This window comes from Chrysochloris asiatica, unplaced genomic scaffold (assembly GCF_000296735.1).
Source record: "Chrysochloris asiatica unplaced genomic scaffold, ChrAsi1.0 scaffold00041, whole genome shotgun sequence".
Taxonomy (NCBI): Eukaryota; Metazoa; Chordata; class Mammalia; order Afrosoricida; family Chrysochloridae; genus Chrysochloris; species Chrysochloris asiatica.
Window position 1 is genome coordinate 5,064,438 of NW_006408559.1, and position 25,643 is coordinate 5,090,080.

Genomic DNA, 25,643 nt, shown 5'->3' on the forward strand with positions numbered 1-25,643 from the left:
ACAAGGTGACCATCACCTGACCCTCATTCTTGGCTCCTCCAGTCTTCCCAATTCCAAGACTACTGTCTCTATTTGAACCCTTTGTCTTGAGCCTCCTGTAAGTCTCTCTGTTGCAAATGCTCCTCCTTCCTGACCTTACCAGCCAAGCCAGGGAGCTCCTGACCCTCCCTGGTGGGCAAAACATTTCCCAGACTCCAAGGGGACCAGCCAACCTCCCTACAGCCTTCTCCTGGCAACACCATCCCAATTCCTCCCGCTGAATCTCCCCTCTCAGAGGACTTTCTCCACTCACTCCACTTTTCCCATAACCCCTCCCTTTCAGCCGGGGCTCCTGAAAACAGGTTTGGTGGGTGTGCTCACACTAGTTTGGCCTCTGGAATAAAGGATGCTGCAATTTGGGGGACTAACATTATTGCAACACATTGTGTTGGATTTAATATTTGGAAGCTGCAGATGAAAGCTGGAAGGGAAGGGAGCTGAGGGGGAGATGAGGCAGGAGTCATTTAAATGGCGGTTCTCTCTCATTAAGAAGTCTATTCAGAGCTCTATTTTTAGAAGAGACTTTAACCCTCTCCCTCTTTTCTCATTTTAGTTAGAGCCTCTACCTGTCTCCTCTGGAGCAGACGGGACTGCTGGGAAGCAGTGGTCTTGTTCAGTCTGCTCCGTGGACTCTCATCAATGGGCCAAGCCCTGCAAGTCTGTAAAGACGCCCAATGGGATTCTGGGGCCCCTGGAGATGGGACAGCAGCAGCGTGGCTCAAGTCAGCACGGTGGGGGTCTGTCATGCCCTGTTGCCTCTCCCCTGTCTGTTGTCTGTCTCCTCTCCTGAAGACTGCATTTTAATGTCCATCATTCCATCCTCTTCCTACTTTGCCTCCATTCTTGGGGGCCACCTGCCCATCACTCCCAAATCCCACATTTTACTGGATTTTCTCATTCCTTCCTCCCATGGTCTCTCCTCTTTCTGGTGGGAGATGGTAACTCATCTCCAAAGCAGTATTTAAGTGAACTCCCTAGGATGGACAGACAGCCACAGATGGTAGCCAAGCCGGGGACCTGGGTGACCCCCACCACTAAGGGTTTACACTTTGACCACCGGGTGCATCTTACCCCATCCCATTCTCTCGGCAACATACAGAGCAGGTTCTGGGATGGACCCCATTAGAAAGTATGATTGATCCCATCTTTCAGGTGAAGAAACCTGAACTCAGACTGGGGACTTGCCCCAAATCAGACAGTTGGTTAGTGGCAGAGGTCCTGTGCTCTCCAACACTAAGCCACTCAGTTTTCTGTGGGGACCCCAGGTCCCTGGACCCTCCTGGCCTCGTGTTGTAGAGCTCAGGTCCGGGCCGACTGAACATACTAGAGCTTAGTCATTGTTGCTGTGAGATGCCCTCGGGTTGGTTCAGACTCACAGACTGTGTCCAACTGAAGCTGATGAGGCTCTCATCAGCTGCGCCCTCCTCACAATCGCTAGGGCTTGGACTAGTGGGTAAACTGAGGAACCTGCCTGGCGATGTTCTGCCAAGTGCTTGATCTCCACGTGAGGGGAACAGATGCTTGGGGGTTCCCTGAGGTCATTGGCCAGCTGATAGAAGGGGTGTGACCCCACCACTCAGACTGCTGCCTGGGGACCACACTGGTCTTTGAGAAAGTGTTGCTCAGGTACGTCTGGGCCCCCAAATCCAGATGCCCTGGTGTGGTGGTGCAGGTGGGTACCTGATGGGTCACTGCCGGCGACCTTCCAGCCTCTCCCCAGCCATCTCGGTCAGGAAGGGGCTGTCAGGACCACAGCCCCCTTTTGAACAATGGCGTGACCATGAGCTGACCTACCAGAGTCTTATAGTCGATCTGCTGTCGAATGAGCTTGTCCTCGCTCAGGGAGTAGCGTGCCTCGCCCGTGATGGCATCGATGGGGCCCTTCTCCATCTGTTGCTTGATGGCACAGAACAGGGAGAAGAGCGGCTCCCCGGCACACTCCTGGACACACAGCAGAGAAGGGACTCACTGGGCCATCAGGAGTCGTCTTGAGACCAGCTCCTGCGCCCACCTGCTTCTCTCCCAGTTCAGTTCCCTCTTCTCCACCTCCCCTTCCGGATCCAGCTCTGGGGGCTCTTCTCCCAGCCTGGTCCTTCCTGTCATCTCCCTGAGCCCTCTCTCCCTTCCTTCCTGTCTCCTACATCTCCTACATCCTCTCTGTTCCTCTCTACCCACTGCCTGCTTCTCGGGAGCCCAATCCCAAGGCCACGGTTGGCCTTCTGGGTATAAACTCCAGAGGAGACAAGTGAATCATTGGGAACAGGTATGCTTTATGCCCTAGTCTCAGGGCTGCCTGTCCCTTCTGCTGCCGCATGGGCTGGAGAGACATAGCGCATGAGGGGAATGGAAGCAGAGGATCATGGGTAACTGCTTTTCAAAGCAGGGCAGAGCTTCACTTTGTTCCCACCTGGGGGTGGGGAGCCTGCCTGTGGGGCCTGAGGGACTGTCTGACGTGGCCAAGAGGCTCTCCCTCTTAGTGACTAGGGGTTCCCTTTCTTGAATGGGTTGCAAGAGGTAGGCCTGGGGAGGGAAGACCTGGGGGATACCCCGTATCCAGCCCTACCTTGAGGAACTTGTAGAGTAAGAAAGTGAACCAATTGGTCAACATCTTCTCAGCCACCGACTCCGTCCTGCAGATCAAGACAAAGGAAAGGCAGATGGTCAGAACCCTGGGAGGGCAGGGGAAGAGGCCTGTGCTGGTCTTACTATTCACGGCCTTTAGGTCAAATCTTGAGACCCTAGTGAATATGTGAGTTTCTTGGACTTCTAAAACCAAGCACATTGCCACTGAGTCAATTCTAGCTTATAGCAACCCTAGTAGCATAGTGGGTTATGAATTGAGCTGCTAACCAACAGTAGTTCAATTCATCAGTTCGAACCCACCAACTGCTCTACAACAGAAAAATGAGACTTTCTGCTCTGATAAAGATTTACAGCCTCAGAGACCCTATATAGGGGTCACTGTGAATCGGAACCAATTCAATCACAGGCAGAGTAGAACTGCTCCAAAGGTTTCTGAGACTATAAATCTTTATGAGAGAAGACAGTTTCATCTTTCTTCCTTGGAGCAGCTAGTGGGGTTGAACCTCCAACCTTAGTGTTAGTAGTCTAATGCTTAACCCGCTGTGCAATGAGGGCTCCCTCTCATGGACTTCAAGACACCCTAATGACAAGCCAAGTTCTCCCCACAAAGCTGACGGAAGATATTCTGAACATCTGGATCCCAGGTGGCCGTTTTGGGAAGGCCAAGAGCAGCTCTGTCCCTGAGTGATGGAAGGCACCTCATCTGCACTGCCCAGTGGGCAGCCACAGGCCACAGGGACACTATGACCCAGAGCTGGATTTAAAAGTTGATTTACTTTGATAGTATAAATTTGACTACTTCTATGTGGAGTTCCACCACTCGTCTGTTATTCTGTCATACTGTGGTGGCTTGTCAGTTGCTGTGATTCTGGAAGCTATGCCACTGGTACTTTAAATACCATCAGGGTCACCCATGGTGGACAGATTTCAGATGAGCTTCCAAATAAAGATAGACGAGGAAGAAGGAGTGACGAACTACTTCTGAATATTTAGTCACTGAAAACCTTTTGAATCACAGAGAAACACTGTCAGATACAGTGCCAGAAAATGAGCCCCTCAGGTTGGAAGGCACTCAAAACGCAACTTGGGAAGAGCTGCCTCCTCAAAGTAGAGTTGACAGTGATGACACGAATGGAGTAAAGCCCATGGGAGTAAAGCCCGCGGGACCTTCATTTCTTGATGGGGCACAACTCAAAATGCAGAGAAACAGCTGTAAACATCCATTAATAATTAGAACATGGAATGTAGGAAGTATGAATCTAGGAAAGTTGGAAATTGTCAAAAATGAAATGGAATGCATCAACATCAATATCTTAGGCATTAGTGAGCTGAAATGGACTGGTATTGGCCATTTTGAATCTGACAACCACATGGTTTACTATGCCGGGAATGACAAATTGAAGAGGAATGGTGTTGCATTCATTGTCAAAAAGAACATATCCAGATCAGTAATGAGGTACAACGTTGTCTGTGATAGGATCATATCCATGCGCCTACAGGGAAGCCCAGTTAATACCACTATTATTCAAATTTATGCACCAACCACTAAATCCAGTGAGGACAAAATAGAAGAATTCTACCAATTTCTTCAATCTGACATTGATCAAACATGCAATCAAGATGTATTGATCATTACTTGTGATTGGAATGCAAAGGTTGGGAACAAAGAGGATCAGTAGTTGAAAAATATGTTCTTGGTAATAGAAATGATGCTGGAGATCACATGATAGAATTCTGCAAAGTCAATATGATTTGTTCATCTCAAATGCCTTCTTCACTCAAATGCCTTCTTTAGGCAGCATAAGAGATGATTATACATATGGACCTCACCAGATGGAATACACCGATATCAAATTGATTACATCTGTGGAAAGACATGATGGAAAAGTGCCATATCATCAGTCAAAACAAGGCCAGGGCAGACTGTGGAACAGACCATCAATTACTCATATGCAAATTTAAACTGAAGCTGAAGAAAATGAAAACAAGTCCACGAGAGCCAAAATATGACTTTGAATATATCCCACCTGAATTTAGAGATCATCTGAAGAACAGATTTGATGCATTAAACACTAAAGACCGAAGACCAGATGAGTTGTGGGATGACATCAAGAACATCATTTAGGAAGAAAGCAAAAAGTCATTAAGACAAGAAAGAGGGAAAAGGTCAAAATGGATGTCAGAAGAGACACTGAAACTTGCTCTTCAGCATAGAGATGCTAAAATAAATGGAAGAAATAAGGAGGTACAAAAGCTGAACAGAAAATTTCAAAGGTCAGCTCAAGAAAACAAAGTCAAATATTACAAAGAAATGTGCCAAGACCTGGAGTCAGAAAACCAAAAGGGAAAAACACGCTCAGCATTTCTCAAACTGGGAGAACTGAAGAAAAATTGCAAGCCTCGACTTTCATTGCTGAAGTATTCTCTGGAAAATTATTGAATGATGCAGAAAACACCAAAAGAAGATGGAAGGAATATTCTGAGACACAGGTGAAAACTTTATAACCATAAAGTTTTCACCTGTGTCTCAGAATATTATTATTATTATACTATTATATTATAACCATAAAGTTTTCACCTGTGTCTCAGAATATTATTATTATTATACTATTATATTATAACCATAAAGTTTTCACCTGTGTCTCAGAATATTATTATTATTATTATACTATTATATTATAATAATAACATTATTATTCCATCTTCTTTGGGACTGGACTCTACTCTGAGACATAGGTGAAAACTTTATGGGACACGAGTCCACTCTGAGACACAGGTGAAAACTTTATGGGACATGATTCTACTCTGAGACACAGGTGAAAATTTTATGGGACTCGATTCCACTCTGAGACATAGGTGGAAACTTCATGAGACTTGATTCTACTCTGAGACACAGGTGGAAACTTTATAGGACTCGATTCCACTCTGAGTCACAGGTGAAAACTTTATGGGACTCGAGTCCACTCTGAGGCACAGATGGAAACTTCATGGAACACGATTCTACTCTGAGACACAGGTGGAAACTTTATAGGACTCGATTCCACTCTGAGTCACAGGTGAAAACTTCATGGGACACGAGTCCACTCTGAGACACAGGTGGAAACTTTATGGGACTTGAGTCTACTCTGAGACACAGGTGGAAATGTTATGAGACTCGCGTCCACTCTGAGACACAGGTGAAAACTTTATGGGACTTGCGTCCACTCTGAGACACAGGTGGGAACTTTATGGGATTCCAGTCCCCTCTGAGACACAGGTGGGAACTTTATGGGATTCCAGTCCCCTCTGAGACACAGGTGGGGCCCCCATGAATCAGAATTGACTCAATTACAACTTGTAAGAGAACTTTCTAGGGCAGGCGTGTTCCTTTAGGAGAGAGAAGAAAAACAACAAAAACAAACAGGAAGTACTAATTTGGCAGTGGACAGAAAGGAAGATACTAGGACAAGGGGGTTGGGGTTCAAAGCCAGGCTGAGCCTCATAGTCTATGTTAAAGATTCCTAGACCCCAAGGGGGCCTTTCAACCTCCTTCACTAGGCAACACCATCCCAATTCCTCTGGAAACCCTGAGTCATAGGCCTTGCTCATCCCAAGAGATGACATCATTTTCCTGTTTCAAACCCTTTCATTTGCAATGTTGCAAAGGTGTTTTCTTTGCAAGGGCAGGAGGGTTCTTCTGGAATCTAACCTAAATCCTTCATGCCACAACCCAAGCCCATTTACTCCTCTCCTTGGAAGCGAGGAACAGAAGCAGGGTGATTTACTAAAGGACACTGTGGATTGCGTCCCTTTAGAGAAAATGAACCATGCTCAACCTGGTCCTGGGTGTGCGGCTAGTTGCAGAGAGGGACCTCTCAATCCAGGTGTGGGGAGAGAGTCAGAAGTTGTAGCTGCCAGAAGATACGAAGAACTGATGTCCCAAGACAGCTGGGCAGCTGCCAGCCCATGATGAAGCTGGGAGAGGAAAGAAGGAAGAATCTGGACAGTTAGGGGGAGATAGGATTGAAAAGATGCAAAGGCGATGGTGGAAGAAAGCAACTGGCAGAGAGGGAATCAAAAACAAGATAAGGAACCGCACAGAGAGGCCACGAGGCCACGCCAGGAAATCATCAGCAGGAGCTCTACTAGGCGGTGGCAACCCTAAATTATGCCAGTGGGTGGCTGCTTGGTGAAAGTAAAACAAAAATCGAGATGATCTACCTTGCTGTTTTCAGAGCTGGCTGAATGCTCCTATCTGAAGCAAGCGTTTGCAGTTGTGCGGATGATGGCCCACGGCATCAGGACCAGGGCCATGGTACCAGGACTGCAGTGAACACTTCAGCAAGGCGAAACCTCACCCTGGACCAAATGGAAGTTCCTGGGCCCTGTCTTTGACCCAGATACCAGGGACAGAGATGGCTAGAGGCAAAAGCTCAACAGGCAGTCAGGTGGAGGGCTGGACAGAATGAAGCACCTACCTGAAAGCTGAAGGCTAACCCAGACTAGGGGAGAAATGACCTCAAGAAACGCTCTAATGGGAGCTTGGAGAGTCAGAGTCACAAGATATGGTTGTGGCTCTCCACATGCCCTTTGAGGCTCCAATGGTGTAGAGTGTGAGGTACCAACAGTCCAACCTAGTCTACTCAGGGCATCAGGTGCCAGGAAACACGAGGGCACTTCACAAAGTTCGTGAAACAAATGAAACGAAAAGATATTGGAATTCCCCCCCATGAGTTTCTTGGGATTCCCTCATACTTGCTGGGCGGCACTGAGCAAGCTGTAGCTCAAGGACTTTAATTTAAACATGGGCCAGATCCAAGTTGCTCAATCTTTAACATTCAAATCCCTCGTTTCCCCCAGGAGGATGCAGATTTTGGTTCGGGGCCTGGGATTCCACGCAGTGAACCAGCTCCTAGGAGATTCCATCCATACACAGCTTCTCGGGTTGTAAGAAACAAACCCTTCTGATGCTGACATGGTAGGTGGGCTCCCAGAAAGACATGAGGTCTCTCTCCTAATTCAAGTTCTGATCCAGCTAAGGCCAGGAATGGTCTCCAAAACCTTTGACAATTCCACAAGAGAGCAACTCGAGTAGAAATGCTCAAATCAAGGGGATGTAAGGGCAGAGGAGGAAGACTGGAGAGCCGAAAACGGATGCAAGAAAACACTAGAATGAGCCGATGGGTAAATTCTAGGCACCAACATACAGATGAGCTCTTACAAACCAACAACCAACCCTCAAATGCCGCTGAGTGGACTCTGACTCATGGCGACACACAAGTGTCAGAGTTCAGCTTTGCGCCACAGTGTTTTCAATGGCTGGGTTTCTGGAAGAAGGCAGCCAGGCCTTTCTTCATGGTGCCTCTGGGTGGATTCAAACTGATACCCTTGCAATTATCCACCAATCACATTAACCGCAGGCACCATCCAAGACTCCGGATCTGTTTAAAAGCCTCACCTAGGGCAGCTCAGCACTCTAACCTTGTGTCCCAGCCAAGTGGCTCCCACCCTGAGCCCCTGGCCCGCCCACCTCCTGAGCAGCAGCTTGGGGTGATTCTTGCTCTCCAGGTTCTTGTCGATGAGGTCGGCCAGCAGCTGCTTGAGTACATCGGTGGCGTACTCCAGCTTGCTCTGCAACACTGTCATAATGAGTGACGCCACGTTGCCACGGTCGCGCATGGAGAAGCTGCGCTGGGACTCAAGGGTGCGGATGAAGGACAGCAGGAAGACCTTGTTGTTGATCAGCTGTGCAAAGAGCTTCAGGCCCTTCTCCACGCGCTCCTGTCGGTATCCTGGGGCCTGCGGGGAAGACAGTGGGGTCCTGACTGCCATCTGTGGGGAGGAGCCTAGCCCTCTACTCAAGTGTTAGCTCAGCTGACCTATGCCACCAGACCCTCTCTAGACTCAGAAACTGCATGAAGTATCTTACTGAAGCTATAGCACAGCCCATATGATGGTGGGATTTGAACCTAGGCCCTGGCAGATTCAAGTTCAGGAACAGCTAAGGAGGGACCCTGTGCAGGCAGACCATCCTCATACTCCCCAGGAACTGTGGGAGGACAGGGCTGCCAGAGTTAACACCCCATTCACCAAGTCTGGGCTTCTGCTGACTGAAGATGACCCTTTAGCTCAGGAGCCCTGTTGACATCCAGCGGTCTCGGCAACAGGACTCCCAGGTCACACTGTGTCACCTGCGGCAAGCCTTTTGGAACGTGAGGAAGAGGACGTGCCACCATTTCAATGGAGCTCCCAGCCCTAATGCCTGACAGTCATAGGTAATCTTTGTGAGACTCTGCTCCAACAGGGAAGGACAGGAAGACTCCTGCATCTGGAGGTGCCTGGAAGCGAGCAGGTGGACTATCCACTCCGCACACACGAGTCAGCAGTGAATTAGGCACGGGACATGTGAAGGAGGCACTTAAAGACCTATAGCAGCCTGATTCATACCTAACAGCCTCCAAACGGAAGCTCCCAGTGGCAACAGTCAGATGGATGGACAGAAGGAAGGCTTGTGGTACACTCACAGTAGGATACCACACAGTTGTGAGAGCAAGGTTTGTTGCTACTCACAATAACAGGGATGGGAGAATCAGACTTGGGAGAGGACGGCCTATAGAAAATCCAAACACAACGCCAGGGAATTAAGTCCGACTCATAGAGACCCTGGTGTTGTTAAGTGCTGCCAAGTCTGACTCATAACGACCCCATATAGGGTTTCTGAGAGGCGGATGATGAGTTTGAACCGACCTTGCAGTTCAAACCGACCTCGTGGTCCAGTGCTTAAGCTATCGTGTCACGCCAACCCTATGTTGTTACTAAGTATCCTTGAGTCGGTTCTGACTCATAGCGACCCTGTATAGGGTTTCCAAGGAGCAGCTGGAGAGCTGGAACCACCGACCTTGTGATTCAAACAGACCTTGCGGTCCAGTGCATTATCCTGCAGAGCCACAATAGGACTCCCACCAACCCTACAGGGCACAGTAAAATTGTTCCTTAGGGTTTCCAAGGCTATAACTCTCTTTTCCTCCAAGTGACTGGTGGGACTGAACCAACGACATCTCGGTTAGCAGCCCAATGAGTAAAGCACAGCACCAGCAGGCAGTTAAGTGCCATTGGGTCAGATTCAACTCACAGCGACCCTGTATAAGGTTTCCAAGGAGTGTCTGGTGAGTTTGAAGCTCCAACCTTCCATTCAAACCAACCTTGCCATCGAGTTCTTATCCTATAGCGCAACACCGTTGTTGTTGTTATGTGCCGCGGAGTTGGTTCCGATTCATAGCAACCCTGTACAGGGTTTCAGAGGCTGTAAATCTTTACCGAAGCAGAAAGCCTCATCTTTTCCTGCAGAACAGCTGGTAGTTTCAAACTGTTAACCTTGTGGTTCGCAGTCCGATTTGTAACCACTACGCTACCAGAGGGCCACACTGTAGATGGTGGCTACTTTATCTGTGCTTCCCTTGTGACTGTAAACTGGGAGAGACTGAGACAACAGGCGAAGAACAAGCTTCATGGGCCCAGAGCCACAGAAGGGGACAGACACACATTCGTCCATGCTCCTGTTCCCAGCTGGCAGGGCCAAGATCCTCTTGTATCTCCTGCCCTGGGTCCAGCCAGTTGGCTTCCCACCTCCAACTCTATAGGAGCACTCTCACTGATGCCCCTGGGTGTGTGGTCTTAGCGGCTCCTGCAGGCCTGGAGGCTGGTAGGAAACATGTATGTTCCCACACCCAGTCCACTATCCTGTCCCTTGCTCAGGGTAGGTACTTGGATGGAAGCAGTTCTCAGAAGCATCTTTGCGCCTCCTCTCACACCTCACTGGCCCAGGCCTGGGCCTCTGCATGCCTCAGGCTGGGTCTCCTTCGTTCCCCTTCACCAAGGGACAAGTGGCCACCCACCTTCCTGGCCTTCCATTTAATCCATTGCAGATCCTATGGCCTCACACACATGTACATGGCTGCAGATCACCAAAGTGCATTTCCATGGTCTTCCTGAGCCCCACCATGATCCATGCTGGCCACCTTGTTGGTGCTGAATATGTTGGATTCCATTTGGAAGTGTATCCATTCCAGGAGACAGAGTACAACTAACTGCCCCCTAGGGTTCCCTAAGCTTTCCTCTCCATGGAGGTTCAGCATTGGCTGCTAACTGAAAGGCCAGCAGGTTGGACTCACCCAGCAGGTCTGAGGAAGAACAACATTGTTATACACAGATTTCAGTCTGAGAAACCAGTCATGCTCTGTCATATGGGGTTGCTGTGAAGCAAACTCTATTTGTCGACATACAGCAACAGCAACAATCTTTGTAGGAGCAAAGTTCAAAGCCTTTCTTCCAGAAGCTCCTCCTGTAGCCACTGTGCCACCAGAGATCTTGTTGCTAAGTGCTGTTGAGTCGGTTCCGACTTGGTTCTGACTCATGGTGAGCCTGTATAGGATTTCCATGGAGCAGCTGGTGAGCTTGAACCGTTGATCTTGCAGTTCAAACTGCCTTTGCAGTCCAGTGCACTAACCTGTAGCGCCACATTACACACATTATTGTAATGATGTTTCCTAATCACATTGCCAGGGACCAGGTGTGTTCCCTGTAACAGTCTCTCTGAGAGGTTGAAATCGTGGGTGTATGGTAGATTTGCTACATGTTTTGAAATGGTGGGTGACTAGTGACTGAGCTACCCCATCCCCTGATAGCTTACTTGCTCAGCTGGAGGCGAAAGAGGAGACCCTTCCCTCTACATTTGACCCCTCATGCCAACTAGTAGGAATCCTGGTGGCTCAAAGTGTTGGAAACCATAACTTGACACTAGCCAACAGCCTCGTGGGAATGTTTCTGAACTCAGAAAGCAGTAGGGTGGAACTCCTCTAGGTCTCCATCAGCTGGGAAGGCAGGGTGGCCTCTTCTAGAGACTTCATTCACAGAACACACACACGCTCACTCAACAACCAAACAAGGAGAAACCTGAGGGAGCCTTGGTCTTCCTGGAGGAGCTGCTGTGTCCACATGGAGGCACATGGCCTGCTCCCTTCCTCAGGAGGGCCCACATCGTCATTGCTCGGGGCCAGTACCTGGAAACCACATGGCTGGGCTGCTTTTACTCCTGGGCATTGTGAACCCTGTAATTTATCTCATGCTCCTTTGTTGCTCTGGTGGCCGATTTTCGATTCATCCTAAGAAGAATCCCGAGGAGGGCCAGTCCAGTGCAGTGTGGTGGCCGTGTGTGCAGGCTCTGGCCCTGCCCTCACTGCTACGTGCCCCTGGACTATGAGCAAAGGTTCTGCCTTTCAGTTTCGTGGCCTGTAAGTGTGTGCTGACTTCAGAGTGATCTACAGAGGGTTCAGGGAGTGAAGGGAAGCCACTATCGATGACTATGGCGTGTGACTCTTAGTTTGCCGTGACTCCCTCACTTACATGCATTATTTTTCTCTGGCATGCTCCTGATTCCAAATCTCTTCTAGAATACAGCAAACTATGAACATACAAGTGTGCCAGTGATGAAGCTAGACAATAAATGGGATAAAATATTTGAGAGATGATGTTTCTGAAGACCATGTGATCTCATCACTCACAACGTGCCACGCTCTACTTATCCAAGTATTTAGTGAGTGCCAAGTAAGTGCTAAACTCCATTACACTGTGATTGCTTAAACAAGACTCCACAGATCCCTAATGACTTTGCCAGGCCTCTTGTTTAGATATATTTGTCAAGTGTTTCTGGGGTAGGAGCTTCTATTCCACTCCCTAGCCCCCTGAGAACAAGTACCTGCTTCCCACCTCTGCCCTCAGGCAACTGTGCTTTGGGTCTGTGGCCCCATCTCCCCAAGAGCACTGGGCTGGTGCCACCAAGCTGGAGGTTTCCCCACCCTCACCTAGCACCCCCTCTTAATGCAGAGTCTGGAATTGAGGGTCACCGACATCACCCCACCACCCTGGGTCTCTCACCTCCAGGTCCCGGAGGACAGGGTGGTCCTCGATCCCCGGAAACAGCACCCGCATGGTGTAGGTCCTGTAGTCTAGGAAGGGGATCCCGGCACCGTCCAGGTCACTGGTCAGCTCATGGATGTCTGTCTGCAGCTCAGCAAAGGCTGAAATGAAGAGCAGACAGAGAAGGGGCTGAGCGTGGAGCCCTCAGATGTGCTATGCAGGGATGATGTGATGCTGGTAAGTCATTGGGATGAGTAGCATGGGAGAGAACACAGGGAAGCCTGCTTTGGATGGGAAGACACCTCCAAAGACCTGTGCTTTTGCTTGGGTCCAGGAGGGGCTTTCTGTCTGAAGATGAGACTTGGGTTCACAAAATGGATTGAGGGTAGGGCTGATGATGGAGGGAGAGGCTCCCCCCTATTTGTCAGCCAGGGCCATCCTGGTTCCGTCTTTGTTTTACCTGAGTTTCCTCATAAATTTCCAATAAAGGAAAGATGTCTGAAGTCCCAGATCTGGATCGGGGTTCATAGGAACCGTCACACCTCCCAGGGGGTTCAGAGAGTTACCTGCTCATGGACAGACTTCTACTTAATTATTGGGAGGGGATATAGCTTGCCTTCTCACTGGAGGGGGCCAGTTTGTGGAGTCAGCAGGTGGCCAAGGGGACAAACTGCTATCACACTCATCCTGGGCACAGTACAGTGTGTGTGTGTGTCTGTATAAATGTGTGTGCATGAGAGTATGTGAGTATATGAATACATGCTATGTGCCTGTGTGTGCATAAATGTGTGTAAGCGTGCATATATGTGAGTGTAGGATTGTATATATGTGGGCATGGGGGTGGTGGTGGTGGTGTGCCGTGGAGTCGGTGTAAGGTTTCTGACACTGTAAATCTGTACGGGAGCAGAAAGCCTCATCTTTCTCCTGTGGAACGGCTGGTAGTTTCGAACTGCTGACCTTGAGGTTAGCAGCCTGACTCATAACCATTATGCCACCAGAGCTCCTACATGTAGCTAGCATAAAGAAATGTGTGTATGCATATGTGAGTGTATGTGTGGTTGCATGTATAGATAGGTATATGTATATCTGTGAGCGTGTGTGCATATGTGTATAGGTATGTATGTGTGTGTTTGAGTGGTCATGTATGTATATACACATGTCTATGTGGGTAAGAATGTGGTAATCAAGTGGGTGTGTTAGTGTGGAAGTTGTGCACATACGTGTGCTACAGGTCAGGTTGGTGAAGACCTGGCTGGACCTCTTCTGAGTCGTGCAGGATTCCTCCTGGTCTGTGGCAAAGTCTCTCAGAGCCCACCTGCCTGCCTGCCCCACCCAACCGGCCCCGCCCCGTGCACGCCCCGCCCCTCCTGGGATCCTGGAAGGGGCTGTTCCGGTACATGCTCTGATGAGGTTTCCTTCCAGCCAGCTCCCACGCTTTCTCCTGACGCCCAGGCAGAGAGGCCTCCTGTCTACTAGCTCCCGGTCTTCGGGAACCTTCTGAGGGGACCTCTCTACACCTCTTGGCGGCCCTCCCAGCCAGTCTCAGCAGGCGGGAGGAGAAGCAGAGAGAGCTGGCTTTTTATCGGTCGGCAGTTTTCCGCTAAGCTACCGGAGCGCCTCAAACATTCAAAGCTGCGCACCTGCCACGCATAAAAGAGATTCTAATCACTACACCTAATTAGAGGGAAGAGTACATTGCGAAGAAAAAAATTAAGCAGCGTAAATATAATAAAAGGCAGTAATTAACAGTCCCACAAGGCGGATGCTGTGTTGGCAGCTGAAGGAAGCAGAGAGGGGCGGACTGGACCACTTCCCCAGCGAACAGCCCTGCATCCCGGGTGGGAGCAGAGCCCCGGATGCTGCCCACTGACTACGTGGAAATCGCCCCCAGAGCGGCCTGGGGGTTGCACAGAACTATGTACTGAGGCCTACAAGGCAGCGATTTCACGTCATAGCTGGGTTTGTAAGTTTTCAACACAAGCTGGGAAACAGTCTTCTGTTTCTCGGATCAACCCTACTGCCTTGCCTGCCTGCTAAAGAAGAAGGCTGAAGATGCGCGAACACGCCACCCCAAGGCACCCGGGTCTCCCCTGGGTGGTGCATGAGGCCGCTCAGCCTGAAGGTGGCTCTAGGAGACACAAAATGAGTGTCATCTTCGGTGGGAAAAGGAGGGGTGGGGCCCCAGTGTCGTCTGGGCCTGCAGGACGCGTGGTCTGGACACGGGAGCAGAGCTGCCCACGCAGTCCAGTACACTCTTACTCACACCGTATCCAAGGTACACACCCTCTCAACACACTGGTATGTACACACAGCTCTCAGAATACTCACACCTCACTCATGCACAACGTATACATCACACCCAAACATTCAGTCACACAGTTCACATTCGTAGACATGTGCACACCAAACCCCACGCATTCAGATACACGCATCCTCTCTCACACTCTCACACAGACACTCGTATACTCCACCACTCACACACACATTCATGCACGCTGGCTCACCAATGCTCGCCTGTTCCCAGTCCAGTGGGTGCTCTGGCGCAGTGGTCTCTCACCTTCCTTACACTCCAGGGCCACGCGGGACTCCAGGTTGTCCATCTGCATCTGCAGCCGCTTCAGGGTGAGGTCACTCTCTCGGGACTTACGCTTGTAGGCGATGAGAACCGCCACGATGAAAATGATGAGCAGGCCACCGGCCACGGCAATGCTGACTATGGCGGGCAGACTGAGTGGGCTGTCAGGGGCGATATACACCATGCCCGGGGAGTACTCCATGCCGCCGACCCGGGCCTGGGGGCACAAAGCAGGGGGGCATGGGTGGGGTGGAGTATGTGGGCCCACCCAAGTTGCTGAGCAGCTGGAGACTGGGCGAGTTGTGAGCAGACACGGACTGGGCACCCCATACAGAACTGCACAGCCCCGGTGGCATCTTCATGTGGAACAGTGTCCTCAGTGTCCTGGGCAGAATCCAGCTCCAGGACACTGGGCACTGGCCCCCAGCATACCCAGCCCCACTGTCAGGATGCACCAGAGGCAGGCAGATGATTCTGCACATTACTGAATGCTATATTGGTTGGCAGTGTGGAAAGAATGACCGAGTGCAAGAGATGTTGGGGACGGGGTAGGAGGAGGAGTTAGGGTGGTGAGTAGTTAGGCAGAGCTTGGGGAACAGCCAGAATCCCACCCTGCAGAGCCCTGGTGGCCTGGCCCCCTGCATCCAGGCCACCCCAGCCCAGGCCAGCAGCCTCACCATCACTTTGTGCCTCCCGATGAGGTTGGGGGATTCGCAAAGCAGTTGCACATCCGACACGGTCACTGTGCAGGGCTTCTCCCCCACCAGCACCGTGTAGTTGAGCTTCACGTTGCCCCCAGCCACCGGCGGGATCAGGTTCTTGCCCTGCATGGACAGGAGCATCCAGGGTCAGCACCCAGCTATTGGCTGGCAGCCCTGTCTCCCCAACAGGAGGCCCCACCCTGCAGGTGACCTGAGGGAGAGGCTACGTTCTATAATGAGTCCAGGCAACTCATGGTCAGTCTATTACCCTATGTTGCCCACTTCCTTCCAGTCAGCACTCTTTTCAGCTTATCTGAAACCAACCCTCAGAATCCTTCTTAACACAGAATCCCTCGCTATCACTCCAAACCCATTGCTGATTCATGTAGGACAGAGTTGAACTGCCCGCCTAGGGTTTCTGAAGATATAAATCTGTACGCAAACAGGCTGCCTCATCTTTTTCCAGGAGAGCGGCTGATGGATTCAAACTACCTTTTGATTTGATGCCCAAGTGCTTAACCCATGGTGACACCAGGGCTCCTTCCATCACTATGGGTTGATCCAGAGTGGCAGCTGAGTTCAAATGAATGTGCAGTCTATGTTCCAACATAACTCTATGCTATGCTTGCATGGAACTGTAGAGCTGTCAGCCTGTGCCCCCAATTCCTGTGCTCTTGGGTCACCTGCCCAGGGCATCTCTGGCTGCTCTGATCATAGCCCTGGAAGAGACTTTTCTCTAGATTCGCACTCAGAGCAGAGTCCAGCACAGAGTCTCAGGGCATCTGCCCCAGCCTACCTTCAATATGATGGGTGTGCCTGGCTTGAGTTCCAGGATCCCCGAGGGTCCAAAGGCCTCAAACACCGGGTTGGGATAGTAGGTGAAATTGGTCTTGTTGAGGATGAGCAGGGATTGGACATTGTCAAGGATGAAGCCAAACTCCTCGGGCCTCTCAGTCAGGTCAGACTGTTGGTCAGGCCCCAGGGTGAGGGCCGGGGCCTGACAGGTCATTTCCGTGTCGTTGAGAACCTCACAGATCTGTGGGAGGAGCCAGAGGGAACTCCTGACTCTGCAGCAGGTCTCCATGCCCCGACCAGGGGAACCATCTCCAGGTGTGTTCAGCATCACATGCAACCGACATGAGGGACCATGGAGCAGCCAGGACCACCCGACCTGGGCACTCCAGGTGGCAGCTGGGTAGCGGCACCCACCTCTGTTTTCACTCCTGAGCAACTATGGGCTGACTGTCCAAGTCATCAGCAGTGGGATTTGAGGGGGTGGGGGCAAGCTGCAGAGGGAGTGCTTCCGGCCCCACCTCCCAGCACTGGAGATGTGCAAGCACATGTGCATGGGGGCCTGCCGTAGGCCCTGGGAAGCCCACACCTCTAGGGAAGCACCCCAGAAACACTCACGTTGATGTGCTCCTTCCCGCCATGCTTGGCCCGGATCTGAGGGTTCTGTATGAGGTCCAGGTTCGTCCCCCACACAGCAATGGGCGTGTTCCCACTGGCCAGAAAAAGGAGAAGATGTGAGGCTCGTTGGACTAGGGCAAGCAATAGAATCAGTGACTACGACTACAATGTTAAGGAACATGGAATGAGGGCCCTGGGGACCACAACAAGATGCTGATAGAATAGGAAGGATGTGTGATCCATGCATTCAATGCAGTGATGACCCTGGGCAAGTTTGCAGGTGAACCTCAGGGAGGCCCTGTCCCCAACACAGCCCCTTGGGTCTCCCAGGCCTCCTCTTCTTCACAGTTCCTGATGTCTCAGGGTCTTTTCACCTTTTCCTGGGCTTAATAGAAACCTTGCTCCAGATGGTCATCTTGAGGGACAGGTTCCCTTCAACAGTGCTGAGAGGCCCCCTCACTGAGAAGAGCAGGGCAGTCACATTACTATGGCCCCTTTGGCGGCTCTGAGAGGTGAGGCTGGGCCAGGTGTGAGGGCTGTGACTCCTCTGATGGGGAAGGGTCAAGTCACTCCCCTGTCCTCATGGCAGTGGAGAGCTGGTATTGGGGGTGGGAAGAGAGATGCCCCCGGGCTGTAGCTTCCTTGGGGGCCACGCAGAGGAAAGTGAAAAACGGCCTTACCCATGACCAAGAGAGCGTCTTCGAGGGGCATCCTGCTCCCCAAAATGGGATTCAGCAACTCAGTTAGAGGGGCATCCTGCTCCCCGAAATGGGATTCACCCAAAACGGGATTCAGCAACTCAGTTAGAGGCCTGGTGGGGCTAGACAGTTCCTGACCCACATTCATTTCCACCCTCCGGTACTCTAACGACTCTCCCAGGTATGCCCACAGCGCACACACATGTGCATGCACACACACACACACACTCAGGAGAGTCTTCTGACACCCAAAAGGGGTCCTTCCGTTCAGAGAGTTCCTGTGGGCTTCCCTCTCCCCATCTCATCAGCCATGGATGCCACACACCTGTGTCATGGATGCCTCAAACTGTGTCATGGATCACACACACTGGTATCATGGATACCACACACCTGTGTCATGATCCCATGCACCTGCATAATGGGTCTCACACACCAGTGTCATGGTACCACACACCTGTGCCATGAATCTTACACACATATGTCATGGTCACACACACACACACACACACCTGTGTCATGTATCCTACATACTCATGCCATCAATCCCACACACCTGTGTTATTGATCCCAACACCTGTATTAATTCCTAAGATGCCTGTGAAAGAGCCGATAGATGAGACACGCTAGACTCAGGGAGGTTATAACGTTCACTGTCCCTGGGATGCTGAGTGGTGGAGCTTGTTGACCCCAAATGCTTAGTGCCTTCCCTAGCTGCCCCTGGATGCCCCAGTACACCTCTGCAGGGCCATCTCCTGAGAGACTCCACAACATGGAAAAGCCAACTTGGGCTGTCTGTCCACAGCACTGGCGGGAGTGACAACCCCACTCACACCCACTGGACCAAGGTCCTTGGGGTACTGAGAGATTTAGAACTAAGAGAGATTTAGAGCTCTGTGGTATCATTTCAACTGCTGTTGTTGTTAGGTGCCATGGAGTCATTTGTGACTTGTAGAAACCCTACTCACAACAGAATGAAACACTGCTTGGTCCTGTATCAGCCTCACAATTGTTGTTAACTTTGAGTCCATTGCTGCTGCCATTGTGCCAATCCATCTCACTTGGGGTCTTCCTCTTTTTCACTGACCCTCCCCTTTACCAAGCATGATGTCCTTCTCCAGGAACTGGTCCCTCCTGATAATATGTCCTCAATATGAGAGATGAAGTCTTGCCATCCTGAGTTACCTTTAGCAAAATTTTACTTGCATTTGGTATTGATGATATTGTCTGATAATTTCCACATATTGTTTGGTCACCTCTCTTTGGAATGGACACAAAAATGGATCTCTTCTGATCAATTGGCCAGGTAGCTGTCCTCCACGGGTCTTGACTAGGATGTATGATCACCTCCAGTGCCACATCAGTCTGTTGAAAGATTTCAATTTGTAGTTCATCAATTCCTGGACCTTGTTCTTTGATCATATGCTACCTCTTGAAATGACTGAACCTGACCATTTCCTTTTGGTACACTGAATCTGTGTCTTCCTTTTCTCTTCTTTTGGTACATTTTCCTTTTCTCTTCTTTTGGTACATTTTCCTTTTCTCTTCTTTTGGTACTTTCTGCAGTAGTCAGTGCTTTGCCCATTGAATCCATCAATGCTGAAAGTTGAGGCTTGAATTTTTCAGTTCTTAGAGCTTGAGAAATGCTGAGCATGTTCTTCTCTTTTGGTTTTCTAACTCTAGATCTTTTCATTATAATACTTGACTTTGTCATCTTGAGCTGTATTTTGAAATTTTCTGTTCAGTAATGTTACCTCCTCATTTCTTTCATTTGCTTTGGTATCTTTGTTGGAGAGCAAGTTTCCTAGTCTCTTCTGACATCCATTTTGGGTTTTTTCTTCTTTCTTGTCTTCTTAATGACTTTTTGCTTTCTTCCCGATGATATTCTTGATGTTATCCCACAACTCTTATAGTCTTCATTATTAGTGTCTAATTCATCAAATCTGTTCTACAAACGATCTCTACATTCAGGTAGGATATGTTTGCAGTCATAATCTGGCTCTTCTGAACTTTTAAAAAATTTCTTCAGCATCAGTCTGAACTTGTAATTGAACAATTGATGGTCTGTGCCACAGTCTTCCCCTGGCCTTATTTTGGTTGATGATATGGAACTTTTCCATCGTCTCTTTTCAAAGATGTAGTCAGTCTGATTTCTATGTATTCCACCTGGTGAGGTTCATGTGTATAGTATCTTTTATGTTGTTTAAAAAAGGTATTCTACAATTAATAAGTCATTGGTCCTGCAATCTCCAGCATCATTTCAATTACCAAGACTATATTTTCAAACTACTGATCCTTCCTCTTTGTTCCTAACCTTTGCATACTAATTAACAGTATTCATCAATATATCTCGATTATGTTTGATCAATTTCAGACTGAAGATTTTGGCAGAATTCTTTAATTTCATCATCACTGGCTTTAGTGGTTGGTGCATAAAGTTGAAGAATAGTGGTATTACCTGGTCTCCCTTTTAGGCATATGGGTATTATCCTATCAGACAGCAATATAATGCTGTCTGATAGGATAATACCCATATGCCTAAAAGTTAGAGTACCAGAGGGTGGAAATGAACGTGGGTCAGGAACTGTCTAGCCCCACCAGGCCTCTAACTGAGATCTTGAAATGTTCTTGTTGATGATGAATGTGGCACCATTCCTCTTCAATTTGTCACTCTTAGCATAGTAAACTATGTGATTGTCAGATTCAAAATGGCCAACACCAGTCTGTTTCAGCTCATCAATGCCCAGGCTATCGATCTTTGTGCGTTCCATTTCATTTTTGACAACTTATAATTTTCCTAGATTCATACTTCTTACATTCCATATTCTGATTATTAATGGGTGTTTACAATGGTTTCTCCTCATTTTGAGTTGTGTCCCATCAGTAAATAAAGGTTCTAAAAGTCCATTTGTATCATCATGGCCAATTCTACTTTGAGGAGGCAGCTCTTCCCCCAGTTGTATTTTGAGTGCCTTCCAACCTGAGGGACTTCTTTTCCGGTGCTATAGCTGACAGTATTCTGGAGCTATTTATAATGTTTCAATATTCCATATTCTGGTGCTATCTGATAGTGTTCTATTGCTATTCATAATGTTTTCAGCAGCTAAACATTCAGAAGTAGTTCACATCTCCTTCCTAGTTGGTCCAGTCTGAAAGCTCAGCTGAAAGCTGTCCACCATGAGCGATGCGACTGGCATTTAGAATTCCAGCATCATATCTACACACAAGCTAACACAGTATAACATGCTGACAGATGAGTCCTGGATTCCAGCTACTAGGATTCCAAAACCAGCCAAACGGTAGAAACAATGAAAGACCAATGGGTTCCAGGGATTCAGGTGGGTTGTTGTTGTTGTTGTCAGGTGCCATCGAGTCGGAACCAACTCAAAGTTACCCCATGCACAGCAGAACAAAACAATGTCCGATCCTGGGCCAACCTCACTACCGCTGCCACACTTGACACCACCAATGATGCCACCTGGCTGATCCATCTCGTTGGGGGTCTTCCTCTTTTTCTCTGACCCTCCACCTTACCCAGCATGACATCCTTCTCCAGCGACTGTTCTCTCTGGACAATGTGTCCAAAGTAGGAGAGACGAAGCTTAGCCATCTCGGCCTCCAAGGAGCACTCTGGCTGCACTTCTTCCAAAACAGATCTATTGGTTCTTTTGGCTGTCCATGGCACTTTCAGTATTCTCCTCCAACACCACAACTCAAAAGCATCAATTCTTCTACGATCTTCCTTATTCACTGTCCAGTTTTCGCATCCATATGAGGTTATTGAAAATATCATGGCTTGGGTCAGGCACACCTTAGTCCTCAAGCTGACATCTCTGCTCTTCAGCACTTTAAAAAGTTCCTGTGCAGCAGATTTGCCCAATGCAATACGTCATCTGATCTCTTGACCACTGCTTCCGTGAGTGTTGACAGTTGATCCAAGAAGAATGAAGTCCTTGACAACTTCAATCTCTTCTCCATTGATAAGAATGCTGTTTATTGATTGGTCCAGTGGTGAGGATTTTTGTTTTCTTTAACATTGAGATGTAATCCATATCTAAGGCTGTGCTCTGTGATCTTCATAAGTATATGTTTCAAGTCCTCTTCACTTTCAGCAAGCAAGGTTGTACCATCAGCATATCACAGGTTGTTAATGAGTCTTCCACCAATCCTGATGCCATGTTTTTCTTCAGGTGGGTTAGGGATGCAGATATGTTACTCAGGGAAGTTTCATGACATAACAAATTTGTGAAAACCCACAGGGCTGTACAACACAAAGAGTGACCGATGTAATCTGTGGATATCAGTTAACGATAATGAATCAGCATTGGTTCTTCAATTGCAGCAAGCATTCCACATGAGTACAAGATGTAAACAATAAAGGGAGAGTGTTCAGGGGGTGGCGGGGCATGGTGCATGGAACTCATTGTTGTTTCTGCAAGTAAAACTGCTTTAAAAAATTCCATTGTTAAATAAAAATTAAAAGAGAAATCACCCAGTGCATTGGTATAGGCCCAGAGGCCCAGGAGGGTCATGCCACATGCCCACGTCAGCTATGAGGGGTGGGCCAGGACCAGCACTCCCAGCCCAAGGGGCTTCCTATACCAGTCCTGGATACCTGTGCCCCTCCTTCTCCAACATTCATCCAGCATACATCTTGGGCACTGGGGAAGCAGAAACACGACCAGTCCCAGCCCTGGAGGAGTTTTCAGTAGAAGAGTGGACAGAAAGTAACAAGGACCCAGAAGCAGGATTTCGGGGGCACTGAGGTGGGCTAGAGTGGCCAGGACAGACTTCCCCTCAGAGCAGGATGACATGGCATGATCCTTCTCTTCTCACACGTCCCTCAGCCTGAAGGCAGGCGGGAATTACTGCCCACTTTTGCTAGATGTGAGGTTTGGTGAGCAGATTGTCAACCATACTCAGTCACTGTGGGAGGTGGGAAGATGCTCACAGTGCACCTCTCACCCTTAAATGGGGAATCTGATCTTGTGGATCTCCTCAGAGGTGCTCTTAGGAACAAGGGAGCCCCATAATCCCAGTTTGTGAGCTCCCAGGGCAGGACTGGGCTCCATAATTTTCCTTAGAAGTTGGCCTTGGATAACTCTCCTTGGAAGGTAGTCCAGGGGGGTCACTCCTACCTGACAATGCTCCATTCAGGTTCAATCCGCACGATGGTGGGGTCCTCCACGTACTGGAAGGACAGGTCCTGGTGGACCCTGGCCCGGTCTACCTGCACCGTCACCTTCATCTCCAGCACCTCCTCTGAGGACGTGGTGTTGCAGACGATGTAGGATGGGGACCGCCTGGGGGAGAGAAGATGACAGTACTGGACCCTGGGCTCTTGAGGAGGGATGGGGGTTGTGGGTCAGGGCACCCCATGCCCCTCTTCCCTGTATGTCAGAACTCTTGTGGGCAAAGGGTGAGCAAGGCATCAGGTGCAGAGCACTGAGAATGCCAGACCGAAGGCCCCAGGGCTGAGCTGTCACTGCCCTCAGAATGGCTCCATCAGGAAACCCTCTCTCCAGAGAACCTTGTTCAGGTGAAGGAGTGACCACCACCTTCTCACCACCACCTTCTCTCTGAGTGTCTCTCCTGTCTACCCATTGGCTTGCAGAGGCGCACGTCTGGGGCTGGTAGTGGGACCCAGGGAGACAAAGCCTCGGCTCCTCGAGGCTTCCAGCAGGCCCCGCTGGCTTAGACCCAGGGTGGGAGTTCTAGAGTAGATCCAGTGTTCTGTGGAAACCTGGGGCTCTGGGAAGTGAGTTGTTTGGTGGCAACAAGGAAAATGGAGACCAAAGACACACCACCCAGGAGGGAGCTGAAGGAAGTACTGGCAGACTTTGTTTTATTGAGCTTGGCTTTCCTGCGCTTCATGAATATTGAAGGCTTGTGGGAACCCTACATGAAGCAAATCTATGGACACCATTTTCCCAATAGCATGTGTTCACTTGATGTCTCTGTGTCATGTTTTGGTCGTGTTCCCAACATTTAAAAGTTGTTCATAATGCGATGACACACTGAATAGACTATGTTGTTGTTGTTGTTAAGTGCCATCGAGTCGGTTCCGACCCATAGCGACCCTGTACAGGGTTTCCGAGGGTGTAAATCTTTACGGGAGTAGAAAGCCTCATCTTTCTCCCGCAGAGCGGCTGGTAGTTTCGAACCGCTGACCTTAAGGTTCGCAGCCCGATTCGTAACCACTACGCTATAGCATAGCATAAATAAAACCTTTATACGCAGTGAGGAATCAAAAAAACGTGTGCAATTTGCTTTACGGCAATATTTGCTTTGCTGTTGTGATATGGAACCACACCTGTGATATCGCCAAGGTCTGTCTACCTGTATTTCCAAGGAGTTACGTTGGGAAGCTTCATCTCCAGAGACTAACAGGCTGTGTGTGAGGTCTGCCCTGTGGAGATGACACACTGAGTTTTCCCTCCCTCAGGGTTACCTGTGGAAGAGGCAGGGCTGCTTCCCAAACATCACAATCACATTGCTGCCAGCATTCAGGTTGCTGCCTGTGATGGTCACCTGGGTGCCCCCAGACATAGGTCCCCGGTTTGGCTTCAGATCCAAGAGAGTCAGCGTCTGTGTGGGGAAGGGTCAATGTGAAACACACTTAGATGGGGCAAGGTTTCTGGAGGGCCAGAGACAGGTACCCTACTTTACTGCAGCCAGCTGCCATTGGAAACTAGTACTAGATGCCTCCCAGAAAACATGTGCCATCTTCTTAGCAGATACATGGTAGAGTATGAGAAACCATAGTTTATGTTGATGTTGTTGTGAAGTGCCGTCAAGCGGATTCTGACTCACAGTGACCCTGTATAGGATTCCTGAGAAGTGGCTGTTGGTTTTGAACGGCTGACCTTTCAGTTAGCAGTCCAGTGCTTATCTTATAGTACCACACCAAGACTCCACCTATATTCTACAGGGAGCTTCGAAAGTTCATGGAAAAATGGAATTACCTGATCATGGAATTGTCCCATGAAACTGTGGCACCGTAAGATAATGCACTGGACCCTAAAGTCAGTTTGAACTGCAAGGTCAAGTGGCTCGAACTCACCAGTCACTCTTGGAAACCCTTTACAGGGTCACTATGCACTGGAACGGCACTTAACGACATCATATGCTTACTAGGGAGCGCGGTGGCTCTGTTGAATAAATGCTGGATTGCGAACCACAAGATTGGCAGTTTGAGGCCACCAGTGGCTTCATGGGATAAAGATGAGGCTTTCTGCTCCTGCGAAGATTTACAGCCAGGGAAGCCCTAGACAGGGTCACTATGGAACAGACTTGAAGACATTTAACAACACCCACTTAATGGCTTTTGAAGTGTCCACCTTTACATCTTCATACATCTGTATCTAAACATTTATCTGTGTATCTATGTGCACTGATAAGTCACAGGTCAGTCACAGGGGCTTATTATGAAGACATCTTAAGAAAATGGAAAACTGCATTAGTGAGAAAAAGGCCCAAAATGCTGAAGATGTTTTCCCATGACAACAATGCACCTGCTCATTCCTCTAGGAAAGCAAGAACTATGTGAGAATTTCCTTGGGAAACTTACCTCAAATGCCCTAGCAACAGATCTTACCCCTTAAGAATTCTTTTTGTCCTCAAGACACAAAGAACATTTAAAAGAAACATGATTTGGCTCCCTCAAGAATGTTGACAGAGCTGTGTTAATGTGGTACAAATCAAAGAGAGGTGAATGTGGCAATATTGTAGGGTAAGTACTAAACT

General features: G+C 49.2%; 1 protein-coding gene across 2 annotated transcripts in view; it reads right to left on the reverse strand.

Moving 5' to 3' along the window:
* Positions 1-25,643, reverse strand: part of PLXNA4 (plexin A4) — a 482,253-nt gene that overhangs the window by 34,464 nt on the left and 422,146 nt on the right. For both annotated transcript variants that reach the window (XM_006861144.1, XM_006861145.1), the window contains 10 exons: positions 24,349-24,485; positions 23,036-23,200; positions 17,203-17,296; positions 16,589-16,828; positions 15,769-15,915; positions 15,074-15,308; positions 12,535-12,677; positions 8,132-8,400; positions 2,603-2,669; positions 1,834-1,980 (listed from right to left, as the gene is read on the reverse strand). In XM_006861144.1, coding sequence (XP_006861206.1) covers positions 1,834-1,980; positions 2,603-2,669; positions 8,132-8,400; positions 12,535-12,677; positions 15,074-15,308; positions 15,769-15,915; positions 16,589-16,828; positions 17,203-17,296; positions 23,036-23,200; positions 24,349-24,485 — 1,644 coding nt within the window. The remainder of the gene's footprint in view (positions 1-1,833; positions 1,981-2,602; positions 2,670-8,131; positions 8,401-12,534; positions 12,678-15,073; positions 15,309-15,768; positions 15,916-16,588; positions 16,829-17,202; positions 17,297-23,035; positions 23,201-24,348; positions 24,486-25,643) is intronic.